This window comes from Haliaeetus albicilla, chromosome 12 (assembly GCF_947461875.1).
Source record: "Haliaeetus albicilla chromosome 12, bHalAlb1.1, whole genome shotgun sequence".
NCBI classification, from domain to species: domain Eukaryota; kingdom Metazoa; phylum Chordata; class Aves; order Accipitriformes; family Accipitridae; genus Haliaeetus; species Haliaeetus albicilla.
Window position 1 is genome coordinate 21,597,947 of NC_091494.1, and position 20,014 is coordinate 21,617,960.

General features: G+C 47.0%; 1 protein-coding gene across 1 annotated transcript in view; it reads left to right on the forward strand.

The window, feature by feature from the left end:
- SLCO3A1 (solute carrier organic anion transporter family member 3A1) overlaps positions 1–20,014 on the forward strand; it is a 161,374-nt gene that overhangs the window by 108,811 nt on the left and 32,549 nt on the right. The window contains exons 3-4 of the mRNA XM_069798482.1: positions 15,956–16,054; positions 19,097–19,360. Of these exons, the coding sequence (XP_069654583.1) occupies positions 15,956–16,054; positions 19,097–19,360 (363 nt within the window). The remainder of the gene's footprint in view (positions 1–15,955; positions 16,055–19,096; positions 19,361–20,014) is intronic.

A 20,014-nucleotide genomic window follows, 5' to 3' on the forward strand; every position in this document is an offset into this window, starting at 1 on the left:
GGCTGGAGGCAGGGCCCCTCTAATCCTGGTTAGAATATCTGTTACCCACTTTTTGCACATGTGAATCAGAAGTCCCTTCAAAAGGATCAGAAATGAGATCGGCCCATCTACTGCGCCCGGGGGACTGCTCACGGGAAACTGGAGCAGCAGTTTTCCAAGAAGAATCTTCTTTTCTGGTTGCTTTTTCTCGCAACTCCCGTACCCGTGAATCCAAGACTGAGGTAGGTTTTCCATCCCACTTCCTCATGTCCTCTCCATGGTCACGCAGGTAAAACCACAGGTTAGCCCGTCGTGTGTACTTTCTCTCTCCTCTCTCTTGGGCAGAGGAACGCTTACTCCCAATAACTGCAATGCGGGCCTGTACAGGTGAGGAGGAGGACATATCTACTTTGAATTGCTGGAACTCTCGGGACAATTCCTCTACAGCTGAGACACAGGCCCGTAGGGAGGAAGAGAGACTTCCTTCATATTGCCGGAGTTGGACAGCCAATTCATCCACCGTTTGTCCATAGCCTTCTTTCCAGGACATTACTGCCAATGAGTTGGCATAGGTTGGTGGTGCACTTCGTAGAAACTTCCGCCACATCGGTTGTGTGCATTGGACTTCATCTGGATCTGTGGGTGACTGCGCATTTTCTGGATCATTATAAATCACCTCCAGCACGGCTAATTCCCTCAGGTACTGGATACCTCTCTCCATGGTGGTCCACTTGCCTTGGTGACATGTAACTTCATCCCTGAAAGGGTATCTTTCCTTTACACCTAACAGAAGTCGCCTCCAGAGGCTGAGGACTTGTGTTTTTCTCCCAATCGCCTTGTCGATACCCCCTTCTCTAGACAGAGATCCCAACTGCTTGGCTTCCTTACCCTCTAATTCCACACTACTAGCCCCATTATCCCAGCATCGGAGCAGCCAGGTAACAATGTGCTCACCTGGGTGGCGGCTAAAATCTTTTCGCATGTCACGCAACTCACTCAGGGATAGAGATCGGGTAATTATTTCAGGTTCTGCCTCTTCCTCCTGTTCTCGCGATGACCCTGGTTCATCTTCATCTCTCACTGAGCGAACTGATTTCTTTGTGTGTTTCTTTTTCTGTACAGGGGCAACTGATACTGGCACAGGTTGGTTCTCTGGTTTAGTGGCAGTATCTGTCACCGGGGTAGGGGCAGCCATGGTACCTGTTGTCGTGGTAGGGGCGGCCACGGTGCATGTTGTCGGGGTTGGGGCAGCCACGGTGCATGTTGTCTTGTTTTCCATCTTTTCCCCCTTTTCCCCCTGGGGGTGCTGCATAGTATCAAGCAGGGTTTGGTAGATACCGGCCAGGGCCCAGCACAGTGTAGTGAGTTGTGTGTCTCTGGGATAGCCACAGCATTTTCCTTTCAAAAATTCTATCACTTCATGAGGGTTCTGCAGTTGTTCGGGAGTGAACTTCCAAGTCACTGGAGGTGAGAAGTTCTCTAGATACCTGCCCACATCCTCCCACACGCCGTGCCACCCATGAATATCCAGCTTTGGGACAGATCTCTGGGTGGTACTCTTAAAGAGCCTCTTTGTAGCCCTAGACAAGACCTGAAACATAGTCAGGAGGCATAGCACTAACAGCACACAGGCTTGCGCATCCCAAGGATATTCAAAATTCTCGAAAACTGTTGTAATTAGTTGGAAAGAGAAAAGGGAGGGGAACGGATGGGGGGAAGTATCCCCCCCTGACTTCCCCATGGGTTGGGTGTAATTACCAATAAAACCCGACAGAAGGTGCCCAAAGTCTGGAAATGATATCACTGCCTCATACAGATAACAGCTTAACCTCATGACCAGTGATGTAATCATTTCACAAGTCGACATTGCCCAGTACAGCAAAATGATAATCCCAATCACTCTCCCAGAGATGAGATACGCAACTACAGGCAATACATAAAGCATATAAGAACTTACAAAACGCCACCATGTAAACAGCTGAATCAACATTGTGACTAACATCTATTTATCTAGTATAAGAAATGCGTATGACAAATTTGTTTCAACACGCTCTGGCCAGATCTGTCGTTATCTCAACCCTTCGTGCCCCACGTTGGGCGCCAAAAAGGACTGTCGTGGTTTCAGCCCAGCCGGTAACAAAGGACCACGCGGCCGCTCGCTCACTCCTCCCGCCCCCCTCCGGTGGGATGGGGGGAAGACGGAGGAGAGAAAAAAAAAACCAAACCTGGAACCTCGAGGGTTGAGATAAAGGCAGTTTACTGGAACAACACAAAGAAATTGCAACAACAACAACGGTACTAATGAAAAAGTATACAAAAAGAGTGATGCACAGTGCAACTGCTCACCACCCGGGACCCGACGCTCTGCCACTTCCCCCACCGAAAAGAAGAGCACACCCCCCGGCCCGCTCCCCCTTTATATACTGAGCATGATGTCACATGGTATGGAATAGCTCCTTGGCCAGTTCAGGTCAGCTGCCCCGGCTATGCCCCCCACCTCCCAGGTTCCTGTAAAAATTAACTCTATCCCAGCTGAACCCAGGACAGCATGAAACAAAGGAGGGGAAAAAACAAAAATTAGAACAGCTAATGTTCCCAGGGAGATGTCAGCTGAGCTGGCAGCCCTGGAGCAGGGGTGATAGGGACTGCAGGGCAATGGGAGGTTTTCCTTAGCACAGAAGTGCCTGAACAGCAGGAATACAAATTTTCATCCTGTGTTTCAGGGATATGGATTCCGTTGCAGGTGCTGTGTTTGGGATGGAGAGCTACGCATGTATATGTGTGTAAGCTTGAGCTGGGAGGAGAGGGGAATTTGGGGAGCTGCAGGCTGTTGGGGTATTGAGCACCATTCACCACAAACTGAATGAGTCTGTGTCCTCTGACCTTGGAAAATACCTTCTCTAGCTGATGCTCAGAGAGAAGACCTTGAAATCCCAGGTGCTGTCAGTACAAGGAAGAACTGGCAAACACTAAGTTAGAGGCATTAAAAGGACTGGAAATGCAGCAGTGGTCCTCTGCTGCTGTCAGGCGAGAGGTGGGAAGGAGGAGTGGGGAGTTCTGCAGAGAAGAGCCTTTCAAACATCAAGGCTGGCATGGAGGAGGTCCAATAGGGAGGAAACAGAGCTGAACTTTTCTTCCTGATGGCATCATTGCTTAGAAAAGCAGCAAGCTGTCTGTATTGACATAAAATGTCAGCTAGAAATGGAACTCGACTTTTTCTCTTTTAAGGTATGTAGGATGGGAAAGGAATATCCCCAAGACCAAGGTTAAAGCGAGCAGGAGGTGGTCCTGGCAGCCTTATCCTCAAACAAATGTGTTACATCTGTGCTGAACTCAGTGCACAGCTTAAAAAAAAAAAATAAAAAAGGAAGGCAGTGTTACACCAACCTCAAACTGACAAATGCCAAAATTCACATTTTTCAGGCTCTGAGATTTACCCTGTATGTGTGAATAGCTCATTGTACTCTCGGTCGTATGATCTGTTGAGGTTTTTTCCTAGTGTATTTTAGCATATAAGGAGGATGGGGGGTGCTGGCTATTACAGAATTCAAGTGATGGAGATAAAAATGTGCAAGAACCTCAGATTGTACTTGCAGGTGGGGTAGACAGCTTGCCCAAGCAGGGGACAGAGAGATGGGACGGATTTTGTGCAGTTGTCTAATGTATCCCTATATTCCTATGTAGGATCAAAACCACCCAGTGTTAAATGAGAAATTGGTCAGTAAACTCAGAGAATTGCAGTCCTGTAGAGAGGGAAAAGTGCCCTGGAAGTGCATTTCCATACTAACCTATTGCTGGCACAATCCCTGGGAAATAACGCAAGGAAATCTGTCTGCCTTTAGCTAAAGTGGCACCACAGATTTGGTAAAACAGGTGTTTGTGTTTAACGGCTGGGAGGAGATGAACACAGCTCACAGGCATGCGACTTACACCCTTTAAAAAAGTGTACTTGGCTTTTGAGCATATATTTTTTTCTTTCAGAGTTTCTTTGGTGGCTGCTTCCCAAGGTAATTAGCACGGAGAAAATTTGCTTGAAAGGCAGAAATCGCTAGTTCAAGCCCACAGCTATGGCTGGCATATTTGCACCATACATTGTAGGTGTGGAATCGGTGTCTTGTGGGCTCGTGTATCAGGGTATATATGGCCTGCCCTGGATTTGTACGCTATAGTTAGGTATGTTCTTACACCCGCTACACCCGCCTCTTAAACTGAGTTGGCTTCTTCTCATGTGATAACAAGCAAATTTTGGGGACAAGAATGTGAGCCAGCAGGGTAGGTGGAGCAAGTGACTTGTCCTTACATTTCAGAGATTGCTCAGCAATGGCTTTTTGTGATACACCTGACTGGACAGGGCATGGGTTTTGGTGGGGTTTTTTTGTTTCTTTCTTTCTTTGTTTGCCTTTTGCAGAAAGTGACGGAAAACTGGACTCTTAAGCTCTCTAGTTTGCCTAACCCAGCCTGAGTCTCTAATCTCTTGCAATGCAGTCAAACTACCTGTAAATCCTTTGGAGGAAGAGATGTATCTTTTATGAGCATTAAGCAATGTGTATACCTTCAAGGATGCTGCTTTATATAAATAACCACCATGAACATAAGTATTTTGGCAGAGTAATGGAGACAGCATTGTACGGTGCAGAGAGATGTATTAAATCACTACGTGGTGCATGTGTTTTTGTAGGCAGAGTGTCTGACCAGGATGCTTGCATGGACTGATGCGATTCTGCAGGTTGTTTATATGTAGAGTGTATGTAAATATTAGGAGACAGGGCGTCAGAGTGATTGCAGCTTAAGTAGGAAAACACTGCTACAACAATACCACTGCGTTCATAATCCTCCATGAGTGTTCACTGCTTTAGTTAAATATGCAGAGACTAATGGAGATTGCTAGTGGATTAGTCTCGTATGACTGGTGCCAGTGTTTGATTACCATAAGCAAATTTCTTCTCCAGCTTCCCATTAGTAAGGAGAGAAATGCAGCAAGCAGTCCCTCCCACTGCCCGGAAGGGTACTGGGATGCTAAGGAGGAAAACTGTTCAGGATTGGGGAACAGTTTGCTCCCAGTGTCAACTGGTGGGACCAAAGTAATCCCAAGACTTTTGTAATGGGAGCATCCCTGTAGTTTACCTTGCAGAGCTCCCAGATTGGCTACTTTAATTTTTGGTTTGCTTGCAAATGCAATTTTGAGGGTTGTGGAGCTTTTGTCATTGCGTGATTTGTTTCTCTGCAATCTTGTTGGTGATCCTATTTCAGCAGCTGAGCAAAGCAGTGACTTAAAGGCCAATACAAATAGGGGGCTGGGCTGGGTTTTTGGTTGGTCTTGCTTGGGTTTTCTTTATTTCTGTGCTTATAAGAATGAGGGTACAAGCCAGCTAATGGGTGTGTTTTTGAGCTGTCAGAATTGCACCTAGTCATTATGGAAAATTCGGGGCTGGACGCTGAGCTTGTGCTCCTAATGCAAAAGTCCAATCACTTTTTGTGCTGCTCTGCAAACATTATGTGTGGTATCAGAATCTCCTGGGACTGTCAGTTGTTGGTATAACATTGATCCTTTCAAATGTAGCCTTGATAGTGCTGGGGACAGGGATTTGCTGATAAAACAAACTTAAGGCTTGGTAATAATTGAAAATGCAGGGTAATTCACCGGGCAAAATACCTGCTTATAGGAATCAGATTTCATCTCAAAGTCAGCAGACATTTCCTTGGAGAAATCCTGAATTCTGATGGAAATCAATATTTAAAGGGACACTGGTAGTCTCGGGAGAAACCTCTATGTAACATATCTTCAAGTCCTAGCAACCTCTTTAGGGATTAACATCTGAATGATAAATATAGGCCAGAACAAAGAACGTGCTGTGAAGAAAGGCCACCTCCATGAGCTCTCTCTGCAGCCCTGCAGGAATCACATTAAAAGTTTGTTGTATCTGTAGCGTGGGTACATTTTTTTCCTGCCTTTTGATAAGTAAGTGAAGCCCCCCCCCCCCCCCCCCCCCCCAGCTTTAGACACAGCCATTAAGTCTTATTAAACACAGGTCTAAATAAGTTGTTCTGCAGCATTTCCATACAGTGGTGAGTAGCTTGCATTAAAAAAATAAATCTTCATGAAGCAGGAGCTGATTTTACAGGCTGCAGACAGTGGTTTGGTAAATTGATGGAAAAGTTTGATAGTAGAAAAGGGGAAGAAGCTGATGGGAGATGTCCAAGGCTGCCTGATTACAAACTAGGTAATAATTTATTTCACTGGCTAAAGGCAGGGCAATCAAATACTGAACCCCTCTATGGGCTTCCCATCACAAGTGGTCCCATGGAAATGGGAGAAGTCAGATTCAGTCCAACACTTCTGCTTTGCAGGGTTGCTGCTTGCTGGAGCTGTTTCACTGGCCAAAAGCAGCTGCAGGTCCAACAGTGAGAAATAGGATGTCTCAGGACAGTGCTGTCGGTTCTTTTTTCCAGGTGTTGTATTGCACACACAAATGCAGGCAACGAGCTGTTAGGTGGAATCAATGAGAAGAGCTCAGAACCAAAATTCAGATGCTTGTTCTAAAACATTTTGTATCCCTGATTACTAAAGCACTGCATAATATTCATGCATCTTGCAACACTTCACAAGGAGGGACTAGCCTTTGTTAAAAGGTGGAAAAATTATGAGATGCAGCGAACAGTCCTCGGGAAGGTCATGACCGAGCAGGGAATTCAGTCTCTCTCTACCTCAGCAGTACTAGGACATCCATCCCAGTCTTTGGCATCACTTGAGCAATCCTAAATAGATATCCCCATCTGAGGGCTCTACTCTTTTTGACCTCCTGAAAGCAAAAGTAATAAATAAAATGTGTGCTACTGTACCAAAGGGAGAAAGCCCCCAACCTCTTCCCTCCTCCCCACCTCATCTCATACCAATACAGGACTGGGACCGCTTTGATCCCCATCAGAACAAAGACTAAACATTAAAGTGAATTATCCCAAAGTTGCTCCTCATTAATCGACAGCTGCAGGCACTTGGAAACATCTGTCAGGATTGTTTGAGCATTCCCTTCGCTTCAGTGGTTGCACCGAGGAAGCAGAACGAATCAAAACATGCCGTTGGTCCAACGCCACCTATTCAAGTTTCCTACAGTCGATGGCAGCGGTGCAAATAAGCGTGAGTGATAAGGGAGCAAGAGGTGGTGATGGGCAGCTGGTTGTGTAGACAAGGAGTTGAGCAGCAGAAAAAATGATGTCTTTCCATGGTAAATGAGGAAAGCTGTCTCCAGGAAAGCTGGGAAGGAGGGACTGGAGGCTGAGTGTTGTTGCTGGGTTCTGCGGGAATGCAGGCATCCCTGTGCCCACGTGGGAACAGGATGGCTCGTGGGCACACTGTCTGCTGGGGAAGAGGGGCAGCACTGGATGACTCCAGCGGGTTTTGTCGCTGGAAGAAGCCATCTGGCAAGGAAAGAGCCTCCCCCTACCCTTACTGTGCGTTTTTGAGGTTAAGTCAACTGATAGAAATCAGAGAAAACCCGTCTCTGCCCACTGGGTGTGAGTGCAAAAGCTTTTATCCCAAGCCCTTGAGGGCCAGTACCTTGTGTGCAGGAAAATACAGCATCTCCATCCTGTACCAGTATGCCTTTGATTCCTGCGGGCTGTGCTGGGGTGGTGTCTCTTTAAGGGCAGGTTGCAGAGCGCACAAATTACGCTATTCCAGTAATCCCTTCGCGCTGGCCTGCCCCATCCTCCACACAGCAGGAAATGTGGGACAAGCAGGGTTTTGAGATTATCTGGTGCTTTGTAAAGCCAGCTCCCTTTGTGCTTTTAGAATGAGCTTGCTCCTGCAGCAGGCAGGGGACTGGGGGTGACTTCTTTGGCAGGATGCTGTCCCATGTCCACAGCATCATCCCCAGGGCCATGGGAGCACATGTGTGTGCTCTGCTCTCCTCTGCGTGCCCCATACGTTCATTTTGTGATGGTCGCTGAACCACCTGGTCGCTGTCATCCTTGACAGAGATCACATTTCACTCCCCGATCCATTCCTCCATGGGAATGTAGTTACTTGACGCAAAGACAGTGCTAGCTTTGCAGTGGAGAGTGTTTCCCACATATTCCAAACTGATCAGCTTTTTGCCCACCACAGCTGTCCCTTGAGATGGTGCAGGAGGGAACAGGCATTGCTTTGTCCATATGCTTTGCTGAAGGTGTGCTGCTCCTTGGGAGCTCAGTGCACAGCTTTGTGCAGTCTAATTTAATGGAAATGCCAAGGCGGGAGCAGCCTGGCTTGAGGAAGGGGACCGTAGGCTCAGTAGATACCAGTGACATCTCCATGGATAAATAAAATGTGATCCTTTGCAACACCAGGGTTGCCCATGGTTGGGTAATTCACTGTTGATGGTCCATATTCAGCTGCTTCACAGCTAAGAGCAGTAAAGATGCTTTGGGCATCCGGGCCCTGGCTTTATGGATCAGTTTGGAAGTGTCGCTGCTTTGCTAGAGTTTCAAGGCATGTTGTAGAGGTTATTTAACTCCCAGGTGGTCAAGCACATCAACTGCCTACAAACCTGTGGAGGAACAGACTGGAGCAATGCAGTCTGTGCATGTGCACCTTGGACCCAGCCCTTCCTAGAAGATTGACCCAGGTTGCTGTGAAAATAGTAAGCAGTATTTTTCAAAAGGGTCTGGATAACTCAAGCAAACTTTAAATGTGATTGCAAGTCCCTGGAGACAATTCTAATAGTGTTTCCCAGGGCTTTATTGGTAGAGGGTCGCTTTGCAGGGGGGGCTTTGTATCTATCTGAACTTTTCCAAACTGCATCACAAACAAATCTCTTTCCTCTCAGCATCAAATAAATTCTCACTTTGGGAACAGTTGGAGTGTGACTTTTCTTGCGGATGCTGGCTCTTGGGGGCTGGCAGCAGGGCTGTTTCAACAGGGGGGCTTTGGGAAGAAGTAAGTGAGCAGGGACCACGGGGACTGTAATTCAGCTCCATACCCTGCTCCATCGTGCAGCTGGGAACACTGGGGAAATGTTGATGTTTCTTGGTGTAACCTCCCATCCTTTTTTCTTTCCCCCAGCTCTCCAAAGTGAGTGCTTCTCAATCACATCTCAGTCTGCCACTTGGTAAGGTCAGGAAGGTTGGTAACCTGTGGGATCAGGGTGTGCTTGCACTGGTTACTGGAGTTCAGGAAGGTGTGTTCAAGGTAGGCTTTAAACCAGCTAGCACAAATATGAATAACAGTTCAGTCCTGACAGCAGGATGCCTGTGCAGAGCTGTGAGATGGGTCCGCAGTGCTAGGTGGATACTTGGGTACGAAGCTGAGATGCTTGCTGAACCGCATGTCTCCAAAAGCTGGGCTTTAAGTTGAACGTTGGACACGTGGCACCCAATGCACAGAGCAAAGGCATGAAGAAGGTTGCCATGGTGGTAACTTGGAAGTGGCACTGACTCTTGGCTGGGATATTTGATGTTTGGACCAGTTTGATATTGAGGCAGACAAGAACAAAAGCCTTCAATGTCTTTGGGGATAAATTCTTGGTTTAGCACCTTGTCCTGTGGTCCTGGGCCAGTTCCTTTGAAGCCAAAGAGCTCAATGCAGATATGTTCCTGCGGTAGGCCTTAACTTGTATATAAACATTGTGTGGTGTAAGTCACAAATATGTATCCTGCTGTTATACGTTATTGCATAGTCTATTATTGGGCAAGATAAATGGCAGATGCTGTAATGCTTCATATCAGGACTTAGGAGGAATGTGAGATAGGACAAGATGACAGCCGAACATGACTTTTTCTTTTTCTCATTTCTCCACATTATAGGGTACTTCTGACATTCCCACCGCTATTCACTAAATCCCCTTGCAAAGTTCATTAATTCCTTTATAAAGGAAAACAAAATCCAGACTCCTGACCATTTTGCCTCAGGGTTTCATGTAAAGAAATGAAGCCTGCAGGTAGAAGAGGGCAGACGTAAGAAACACCATATCAGAAGGGGATTGGGAAGTAGAAATGAGGGTGTGATGGGAAACGTCTGTGGCTTCAGTAAGAGGAATGGCTCCTGCTCTGATAGCCCTGCGTGCTGTCCCACCGTGGAAAATGCTGCTTTTCCTCCTCCTATCTCACCTACTCAGCTCACCTTCACCTGATGCTTGTGGCAGCTCTCCAAAATAAATTACCTTGTGTCCTCAGTCCCTGGTGGGGCTGAGGCTTTGAAGTGAAGTGATTTGGTGTCCTTTAGCTGCCCATGTTTTCTTTCTCAGCCTATGACTGTGAGCTGAACCTGCTTTTATTCCCCGGCGAGCTGTACCTGTGATGCCTCCTCTCTACGCCTTGGTGAGGCTGGCAAGCTTTGCTGTGTCTCCCTCCATGTCTTACTTCCAGCCAGGAGGGTTTCTGCTGGGAGTTACTGTCCCCAGTTAATTTGTTACAGAGATTGAGTTGATGCTTCGCCCACTTCACACTGCAAAAAACATGAGTTTGCTTGTGTTTCGGGATCCTGTTGCTGCTGGAAAGCAACTTGGATCACCAAGGGACAGCTCTTTATTACTGAATATTAACATCCTTTATCCCTGTCTTTGCAACTTCGTTCTTGTGCATTTTGCATGACTGACTGAGCATCTCTGTGCCACAGTCTTCCACCAATGTAGTGGTACCTGCTGCTGCTCCTTCTTTTGCTCTAATGGAAAACAGCATTATCAGTCCTGGGCCTTACAAGTGATAAAATCCCATCACAAAATGTCAGATCTAATACTCCCCTCTGTCCCAGTTCTTTCCTCAGCCCCTGGAAAATGTCTGTTAGTTGGCAGGACAAAGTAGAATTTGGCAAATTGTTCCATTTGAAAAGATGGGGAGGGAAATACTTCTGATTTCGCAGTCCAGCCTGGTTTGCTGCTTTTTTTTTTTCTCCCTGTCTTTTTGGAGGCAGAGAGAGTAGTGCAAGGGATAGAGTGGGAAAGCTGAAAATGATTAGCTGTTTTCAAAACAAAATGTAATTGTGTTTTAAAAGGGCCCAAACCGAAAAAAAGTATTTGCGAGTTATCAAAAAAAAGTTTGAATTGTCCCAAAACAAGGTAATTTTGTTTTTTTAATTCACAGCTCTTGACTTATTTCTAAGAATTGCCATAATTTGGAAGGAATTAAAAAAAATAATTCTAAGATTAAAAATTAAAAAACCCTTGAAATTGCATAGAGGAGAAACCTTTCTTATCCTACTTCTCACTGGTCTTTGTAGGGCTAACTACACTGGGGACATGCCCTGCTCCTCCTCGAAATGTTGGATGCAGGACCAAGCACAGGCCCTTTGAAGAGGCTCAGCCAGCCCTGCAGAGCAAGAAGCATTTGTTTCCAGGGCAGTATTGGATGTTTTCCCTTCCTCCTCCCAAGGAGGATGTTTGTTACTGAATGTACTGCTCTGAGCAATAGAAATAAATTTTAAGCTGAGAATGAAAGGGAAGAGGCTGCAGTATCCCATACTGATCGCCAGTTATGTTGCCACCAGTGGGAATTTTGCAAGAGACTGACAGAGCCAGGATTAGACCTGTGATCTGTTCGCTCCTAGTAGTAGTGCCCTCTAGCTCTATCAAATCAGGCTGATGTAAAAGTTAGAGGAAAACATGGGAAAAGACCTAGAACTGGTGTTAAAGCCATCTGCAAGTTTAGCACATCTTTATCCTTAGCAGCAGCCCCGGGATTGGGAAAAAGGGTTTTGCTAGACCTTTCCTACTAAGCAGCAGCTTTGTGGTTGCATGACTAGGTGGATGATGTGGAAGGTGTTTTCCTAATAACGGGGGCGACTAGCAATCGTGCAGAATTTCTCGAAAGAGGAAGGATGTCTTAAGCAAATTCTAACTTGGGTAATTTCCCCTTGAGCCCTCAATTCCACATAAGCGTTCAACCACAGGCACTATCCCAATGCCCAATAGCCTAGTTCTTGTGCCCAGTGGTGTGCTCTGTTGATCCTTGAGCTTGGTCCGGCTCTGTACAGGCCCTAGACTATCCATCATGACAATCCCTGCCTTAGGTTTTTCCAAAACCTGCTTGATTTGTGAGACAAAGTGTAAAATACCATCACTGCAATGACAGGATTTTGTTGGAGTCTCGAAAAAAGTTAACAAAAATGGCATGGGGTGAGCCAGTTTTCTTGATTTTAGGACAAATTAACATGAGGGTTTCTTAAGCTAGCCTAGAGGTGAATAATAATTCAATATCTTATTGTAAGATCTTAGATACCCGTTTCCCTGTTCAGTGGATGCTCTATCCCACATTGCCCTCTAGCGAGGACATTACAGAGCAAATAATGCCTTCCAGCTTGCAGCTGCCAGGATATACAAAAAGTGGTATTTTAATAACTGAGGCCACGGCTTGTTTCTGAAGTGGTAGTTTGCCATGCAATGTGAATAGTGTGAGGAGGGGCGGCATTCACCTGTCACAGGTGCCGGTGCATGTACTTGCACTGGCCGCGGCTTTCGTGACATTTGCTTTGTGTTTGAGCTAACTGCCTCTGCAAGCATCCCCCGGCTGCTGATGGATCACTAGCAAAAGGTTCCTGCTCCTTTCTGCTTTGGAAAAAAGGGAGAATATTCCCTGGGTTTTTTTGGTGAAGGATAATCTTTTTCCAAGTTCTTTATCTTACCCTTTGCTCCATGAAACACACTTCAGTTCTTTGGCTTTGCTGTATGCACACGGTCTGACAACCCTGCCTGTGGTTTGAAGATCATCACGGGACAAACTTCTGTCCCTCTTCAACCCAACACCGGTACAACCAAAGGTGTTGTCTAGAGGGTTAGAACTGGTCCTTGTCCTTCTGCCTGCTTAGCTGTGTGAGCCCGCATCGGTGCCAAATGACAATTTTGATGTGTTCCCAGTTCTCCAATTCTGTCACTTACAGAAAATTATCAACCGGCAACAAGTTTAAAAACAAAAATTAAAAAAAAAGGAAAACAAGTGCCTGCTGCCTGTGGAGAGCAGGTCATGCCTGATTCATCTTGTCCTCAAGGTCTTAAACCAGCCCTGCGGTGCCCAGAGCTGCAGAGCTGCCCTATTCTGGGTTGTGGGTGCCCTGGAAGCAGCTGTTTGTTGGCCACACAGTCCTTTTGCTTGCACACACAGGTCCCAGCAGGGCAATGGCACAGCAGTTCAGCAGCCCCGTTGGCTCCTTGGTGCCTGTGGGAACCTGTCACAGCCTGGGGTGCTTTGGTGCCCACAGCAACCTCCCCTCAGAGAGGGTCATCCCTGCAGATGTGAACCCTCGGGCAGCTCTGGAGGAGCAGGTTTCTCTGCTGGTGTCCTCTGGGCTGGGGCTCTGGGACTGAGAAAGAGAAGTTACTCAGGTCTGCCTGGGTTTTCCTTCCCATTACTCCTCCTAGGGTAGGGAAGTAAGAGCAGAACAATGTGGTGACTCCTGCTGAAGTCCAAGGGCTCCTCATGCGAAACATGGGCTGTTTGGCCCAGGCGCTGCTTCAACCGGTGTGAGGGCCACTGTGTCCGTGCATGCTTGACCATAATTACATAGAAATTCATGGTTAATGTTCAGTCATCAAAGATAAACCAGATCTTTGATTGCCGGCTTGTTCATCAGACTAGTAGTCATGGCTATTCCTGTGCTAGATGCTGTCTGTTTAAACTCTTTGACTAAAAACTCAATAGTTTTAGAACAGTTTGTTCTAAAATCTGCGATTTCCTGCACGCAAACAGCCAAAGGGCACAATCTGATTGTGTGTATGGCAGATACATGGGTGAAGACAGCACCCTGCCATCAGCGCGATCCTCCCAGGGGCTGTAGGACCTCCAGTAACATGGTCGCGTTTGGGGAGCTGGGGTGGGCTGCACTGTCCCCCAGCCTGCTCCACATGGGACTTGTGGGATGAATGACAGACACTGATGCCATCTAGTGGCCAAAAAAAATTGCGATGTGGATATTTTATAAAATGCCACTGGAAATTTTATAGCCCCAAGCGGGGCAGGCCTTTGGTCTGGGAAGGAGGGAGATGGTGCTGGGAAAAGAAATCCCTTTTCCCTGCTCTCCCGACCTGTCTCTTCCCTCATTTCACATCCCATGAAATGCTTCTGCAGGTAACTGAGGTCTGGGATCCCCATGGGAGGCTTTATAGATCCCGTGGGGAGCAAGGCACGGGCTTCTTAAGCAGCTCTGTTGATTGAGGAGCAAAAATTCCTCAACTTACTACTGGATTGTGGAACACAAACCCAGTGACCGGGGATAAGGTGACTGCAGGAGGGGAGATGGCTTGCTCCACTACTGGTGTGGACATCATGGGCAGAGGCCCCAGGGACTAATTTAAGCTGGCAGCATGGGCTGCGACACGGTGCCTTGCCGCAGCTTTTGCTTAGCTGAGACGGGGCAAGGGATGGCAGCTTATGTTGCTGTCCTGACAGCAGTGACTCGTTACTGTGGCTCATACAACCTCACACTTTTTTTCCTCCCACCACCTTTGTTTCTCCCTCTTGCTTCTGTAGGTGATAGCTGTGAAGGCATTAACATGGTGGGTTTCTGTGCCAGTGGCTGGCTGGAGACGCCGTTGCTTTGTACCTAGTTGTTAATCCAGCCAAGTCACAGTGCCACAAACCTGGAGGAATTAGTTTGCGCTCTACATTTTAAAGATGAAGGTGAAGTTATTTCTGACCATACCAGCTTATTCTGCTTGGCTAAGCTGTTCAGCAGGTGCGGTTTGCCTTACATAGGGCTGGTGGTCTCCTGGGAATATTTTGCAGCTCTGATCATTTCTCCAACTCCTGAGAAATGCACAGAGAGAGAACTTGGAAATTAAAAGTTTCCAGTTAAGGAACTTGAGGGCTGAGATAGCTGTGATGAAGTGCATTATGAATGCACTGAGATGCCAGACAGCACCCCCAGAGAGATTTGGAGAAATGTGGGATGTACCCCACTGCCAAAGGAGAGTGAGCAAAGCACCCAGATGCGAATAAGCTCCTTCATGGGACATTTCTGAAGTGCAGCGACACCAAGACTGGTGCCAGTGCAGGCTGGCACATCCCTAGCAGGGAGTGCCAAAGAGCTGCCCCCTCACTGTGCACATGGGTCCATCAGTCCCGCTCTGCCCCAGAGTGAACGAGCAGGTGCTGCTTTGCTCCGTGCTGCTCAGACCTGCCCATGCTTCCTTCAGAAAGCCATTTACAAGGGTCCTTGGGGACTTTTTCTTGTTTTTCTATCCCAAATATGTTCCTATTGTCTAATTTACAAATGTTTTGTGTTATCTTTGCTGCTTCTTTTTCTGGATTATCCTTGTGTCCCCCTGCCTTTCTGCTCAGGATAATTGAGAGTTGGCAGTGTGCCTGTAGCGTTCCCATTTCAGGGCCAAAATGGGAGTGAGAATAAATGCTTCTAAATATTGTGTTGAAGCAAATAAGTAATTTACTTACAATAGCTCTTCGCCTGGCATTACACTGGCAATTTCATGCAGGTTTTGCAGGAGGAGTGAGCAGTTGCAAGAGGTTAGAAGAGCCGTGCGCCTTGGGGAAGATTTGCGTGGGGGTATGATGGGGATAAGGGCTTCACAGATTTGGAAAAGTGCTCCTGCTTCTGTAAAGGACTTTATCCAGCAGTCTGTGACAACGCTGCATTTCATAGATTTGCTGGCTCTAAATTCTGAAAATATACCTGGCTACCAGGAATTTAGCTGGAGGTGGCAAAGGTAAAGACTTCCCTGCGGGGAGAAGGCAAGTCTACTTTACCTTCTGCTTTTGAGTAAGACATCTTTTAGAGAAGCCAGCCAACCAAAACACAGTATACGTCCACACTGTCTTCTCAGCTCAAGAGAAAAACTTCAGCATTACCACAGCTCCGTCTATTCTTTCTCCTGAAGAGATATGGAAAAGCAAAAAGCATTTAGGGTGCTCTTTTGCCTGAAGCATTTGACACAGAGACATATCCCTATCTATTTGACATCAGGAGGGCAATAGCATCTTGCAGGAGACAAGCAGAACAACTTGTTATGAATAACTCGAGCCTAGTACTAATTTTCTTTTTTCTCTCTCCCTGTAGGGATCCTCTTCACAATGCTGGTATTTGGACCAGCCTGTGGATTTATCTTGGGCTCATTCTGTACCAAAATCTATGTGGATGCTGTCTTCATTGACACAAGTAAGGATAACTGGGTTTGGTTTCAAATCAAATATGTTAATGTATCAGCAGGACAAAAATGTTGATGCTTACAAGCTGGAAACTGCTGTTCATTCCATCTTGAGTGCCTCTTGTATGTGTATGTGTCACTTTTAGAGGGGTTTTATGACTGGGATTCAGATGTTTTCAACTCTGTCCCTATAGATAACAGATTTGTAGTAGCTAAAATTTCTTCCCTCGTATGGGCTTTTCCACTGCGAGATGACTTTCAGTCCAGCTCTTAGAGGACACCTTAAAGTATCATCGTGGCTGGGCACACCAGCTAGCTGTGGATGTAGTCTTGCCAGGGGAGCTGTGTCCAGAGGGCAAGATGAAATCTGGAGAGCTGCCATCCCTGGGACCTGGGAGGACTGTCCAGGCTCTCTGATGGAGGCACACCAGTAAGATCCGTGCCTAGCACCTTATGTGAATGACCTTGTCTGGTTGGACAGATTCAGTCCCACAGCATTATTGCTTTTTCCCAAAGCAGTGCTAATTATTGCCCACCTTGACTCTGCAGTTGGGTTAAAGCAAATTGTCTGCAGCTTGTCTTTCTGTTCTTAAGAAAAAATCTGCAAATTCTTTTATTGCTACCTGCACTATGTGCTCTTTGCCATTAGAGGGCAATGTGTAATAGGCTGTTCTCTGCTGCTCCCCAAGCCCTTTGGCTATAGACTGCAAACCTGATGCTTCATTCTTTTCCCTCAGTTGTTCAGATGTTTTTTCTACAGTTTCCAGCTCCATCTAATCCCACAGGCTCTCAACCTACTGGAGAGATGTTGTCCCCTCTGAGGATGCACTCCAGTTCAATGATGTTGCAAATACACCTTCACAGGATGTGTTTGGATGGAGTTTAACCTTGCAAGACTCAGAACAGGATTGTGCAAATCTGGAAAAGTACTACTGCCCTTTCTTGGTCTTGCATGCATATGGCAGCTGAAGAAATCTAAATAATATTGAATGAGCAGGAAAACTGTCTTTTTTTTGGTGGCTGAGACTTTTAGCTGCGGCTTGGTCAAACACCACATGGCCCCATTTCATTCCTTGACTTTAGCAAAGGTATGCCAAAGACTCGCTTGGTTCTGTAGGCAGAGGAGCTTGTTTGAACCCTGTTACGTATTTGACCATTAAGTATAATTTACTCCAAAATATGAATGTGCAGAAGAAGGTATTTCTTCTCCCAGTAGGTGAAGCTGTGGAACTCCTCACCAAGGGTGTTAAAAGTCTGCAAATGGATTCTGAAACAATTGGACGAGTTCATAAAAGAAAAAAATGAACATGACATCAAATCTAGCTTAGAAAGCCCCTGAGCCACAAATCACAAGAATAATATCAGGTATATGTTGACTTTATTCTTCTGGACTTTATGGGCATCTGCAGCTGGTTACCATCAGAGGCAAGATGCTGACCTAGCTAAAAAGTTAATGTGATGTGATCTAGCCATTTTTAACGTAAGACATTGCTCTGTATTTACAGCTTAAAAATCCCCAAACAAATACGGAGCCATGGAGGAGAACGGTGGAGTATTATTCCTGAGAAGCCTGGAGGGGCTGTGGCTCAGGGGATCATAAGGAGTGTATGGCACTTTCCAGCTGCAGGTCCAGCTGGCTTTGGCCTTGGTCCATCACTGTCACGTGAAAGGCTGGGGCACATAAGGCCTCCATCTATTTTTGTATGGGGAAGAGTTTCCACGTTGCAACTGGCTCTGCCTTGCAGCCCAGGGTGGCACAAGAAGACCTAGCTCCAGAGGGTTGAGCCCTGCCCTGCTCCCTGTTTTGGGCAGGAGGTGTGCGATGCCAGGGCACACTGCTGTGCTGCCCTCTGTACATGACCTATTTTAGGAAGGGGATATGAAGAAGACCTTGGTTTATGTGGCTTCATGTGGCTGTGTTCCCAAGAACCTGAAAAAAATGTACTTCAGGAAGGAGGAAATAACAGAAGAATCCAATCCCTCCAAAACACTATTTTTCAAACTTTATATATATTTGAGAGCTACGTGTTATTTTCCCCAAGGAGAAAAGAGTTTCCTTCTGTCTCTGCTTGAGAGACAACTTGATTGCCTCACTTGAGACAGATTTTTCAGAGTGGCAGTACCCAGACAGACATCATGAACAGAGGAGCTTGCTATTCCAGCCATGCAGACCTGGGTCTCCCCTGGGAGTCAGCTCTGGTGCTGGGCACCCTCCACCGGCTTGCCGAGCAGCTGTGGCCGGGAGGTGGCTGTTAGAACCACAGTTTCTTCTCTCCTGCTGTTTATATTTATTCCTCCAAACTGACTCCAGAGCCTTCTTTTTCCTTATCTCTGCTGAGTGATGGCCTACAGGATACTCTTGCCTTTTACTTTGCTTTTCTTCATTTTCTGATGATTTCTCTATGTTTCTGAGCCCATTTGATGCAGTGAGTGGGTTTCTTATCCAGTATTAGGATCGTTTCACCCTCCACACAGTCACAGGTGCCCATACAGCACAAATACCCATCTCTCCTTTGCTGAAAAGGGCTGTGAATTCAAAGCAGGGAGAGCACTGACCTCCTGGAAAAAAAGGGTAAGCCAGGATGGAGATGCAGTGTCGTTGTCTGTGCTGCTGCTTCTCCATGCAGGTCTTTGTGCCAGTAGGTATGTTGGCTCTGTGTGCACATTTGACACACTGAGACGGTGACGTCCAAAACCTCGGTGCCAGCATGGGGGACCCTGAGTGGTATATGGCAGCTTCCTAGAGCTGGCAGAGCCAAAGACACTAGAGAGAAGCTCTGATTACAAGGTGTAGCAGAAGCTGGACGTACCATCTAGATAGACAAGGTGATGGGTTGCTTGTCCTAAGGACCTCTTGGATGTGGAGGTCATTATGCACTGGTGACTCACACAGTATGGGTGCGGGATGCACTGTGGGTCCCCACCTTGTGTCTGGGAGCCCCTCACCAGCTAACAAAGCCCCCAGCAACCGTCTTCCAGCCTACAGGATAATGAACACTGTTGTCTTTCCCTCCCCATGGCCAAGCCGCTGACGTGTGTGTGTACCCTTGCAGGTAAGCTGGACATTACCCCGGATGACCCTCGGTGGATTGGTGCATGGTGGGGAGGCTTCCTGCTGTGTGGTGCCTTACTCTTCTTCTCGTCCCTGCCGATGTTCGGGTTTCCACAGTCCTTGCCACCACGGCCAGAGCACACTGGGGAGAGCGAGCAGGCCATGCTTCCCGAGAGGGACTACGAGAGACCCAAGCCGAGCAACGGGGTCCTGCGGCATACGCTGGACGGGGAGAGCAGCACGACCTGCTTCCAGCAGCTGCGAGGTGAGACAGCGGCTCTTGTCACGTTTTCTGCGAGAGCTGGCAACAGCTTCACAGTTGGTTGGATTTGTAATTGGTCTCTGATTTGGGCTATCTATGTCTACGCCCCAAAAAATCCCCCAAAAATCTCAGTGTCCTGAAATTTCAGTCCCTAGCTTCTAATTATCTCTGGCATTGTCCTCATTTTAAAGAGAGACTTTGTTCCACTTGAAAGGTTTGGGTTTTTTTTAAACTACAAAGCTTCAGAAATGCACAATAGTCCTGCAGAGTTGATAAAAAAAAGAAGGGGAACGCAGTTGGCAGAGTAATTTGTGAACTGCTCTCCAGTCTACTGTCCTGCTTCTCTCTGCCTCCCGAAATGGAGAGTGAGCCAGCAACGGTGGTTAAAAGAAATTGGGAGCTCCTGGCATCTGAGCTGCAGCTTAGGGCAATCCCAGATACAAAGCAATGAGTGCTGGGCACCACCACAGCTCTGAAACTAGGATGGGGAAGAGGTAGATACCAGCCCAGAATAGCAGCAAAGTGGCAGGGCAGAGCATGGCTTGTAGCAAATTAGAGTAGAAAACCCCACATCATGTCCTGCAGTGATGGAAATGGACCTGGCTCTAACTAAGGTCAGCTAAGGATCCAGCATTTTGTGGGAGCGTGTGGGCAGAT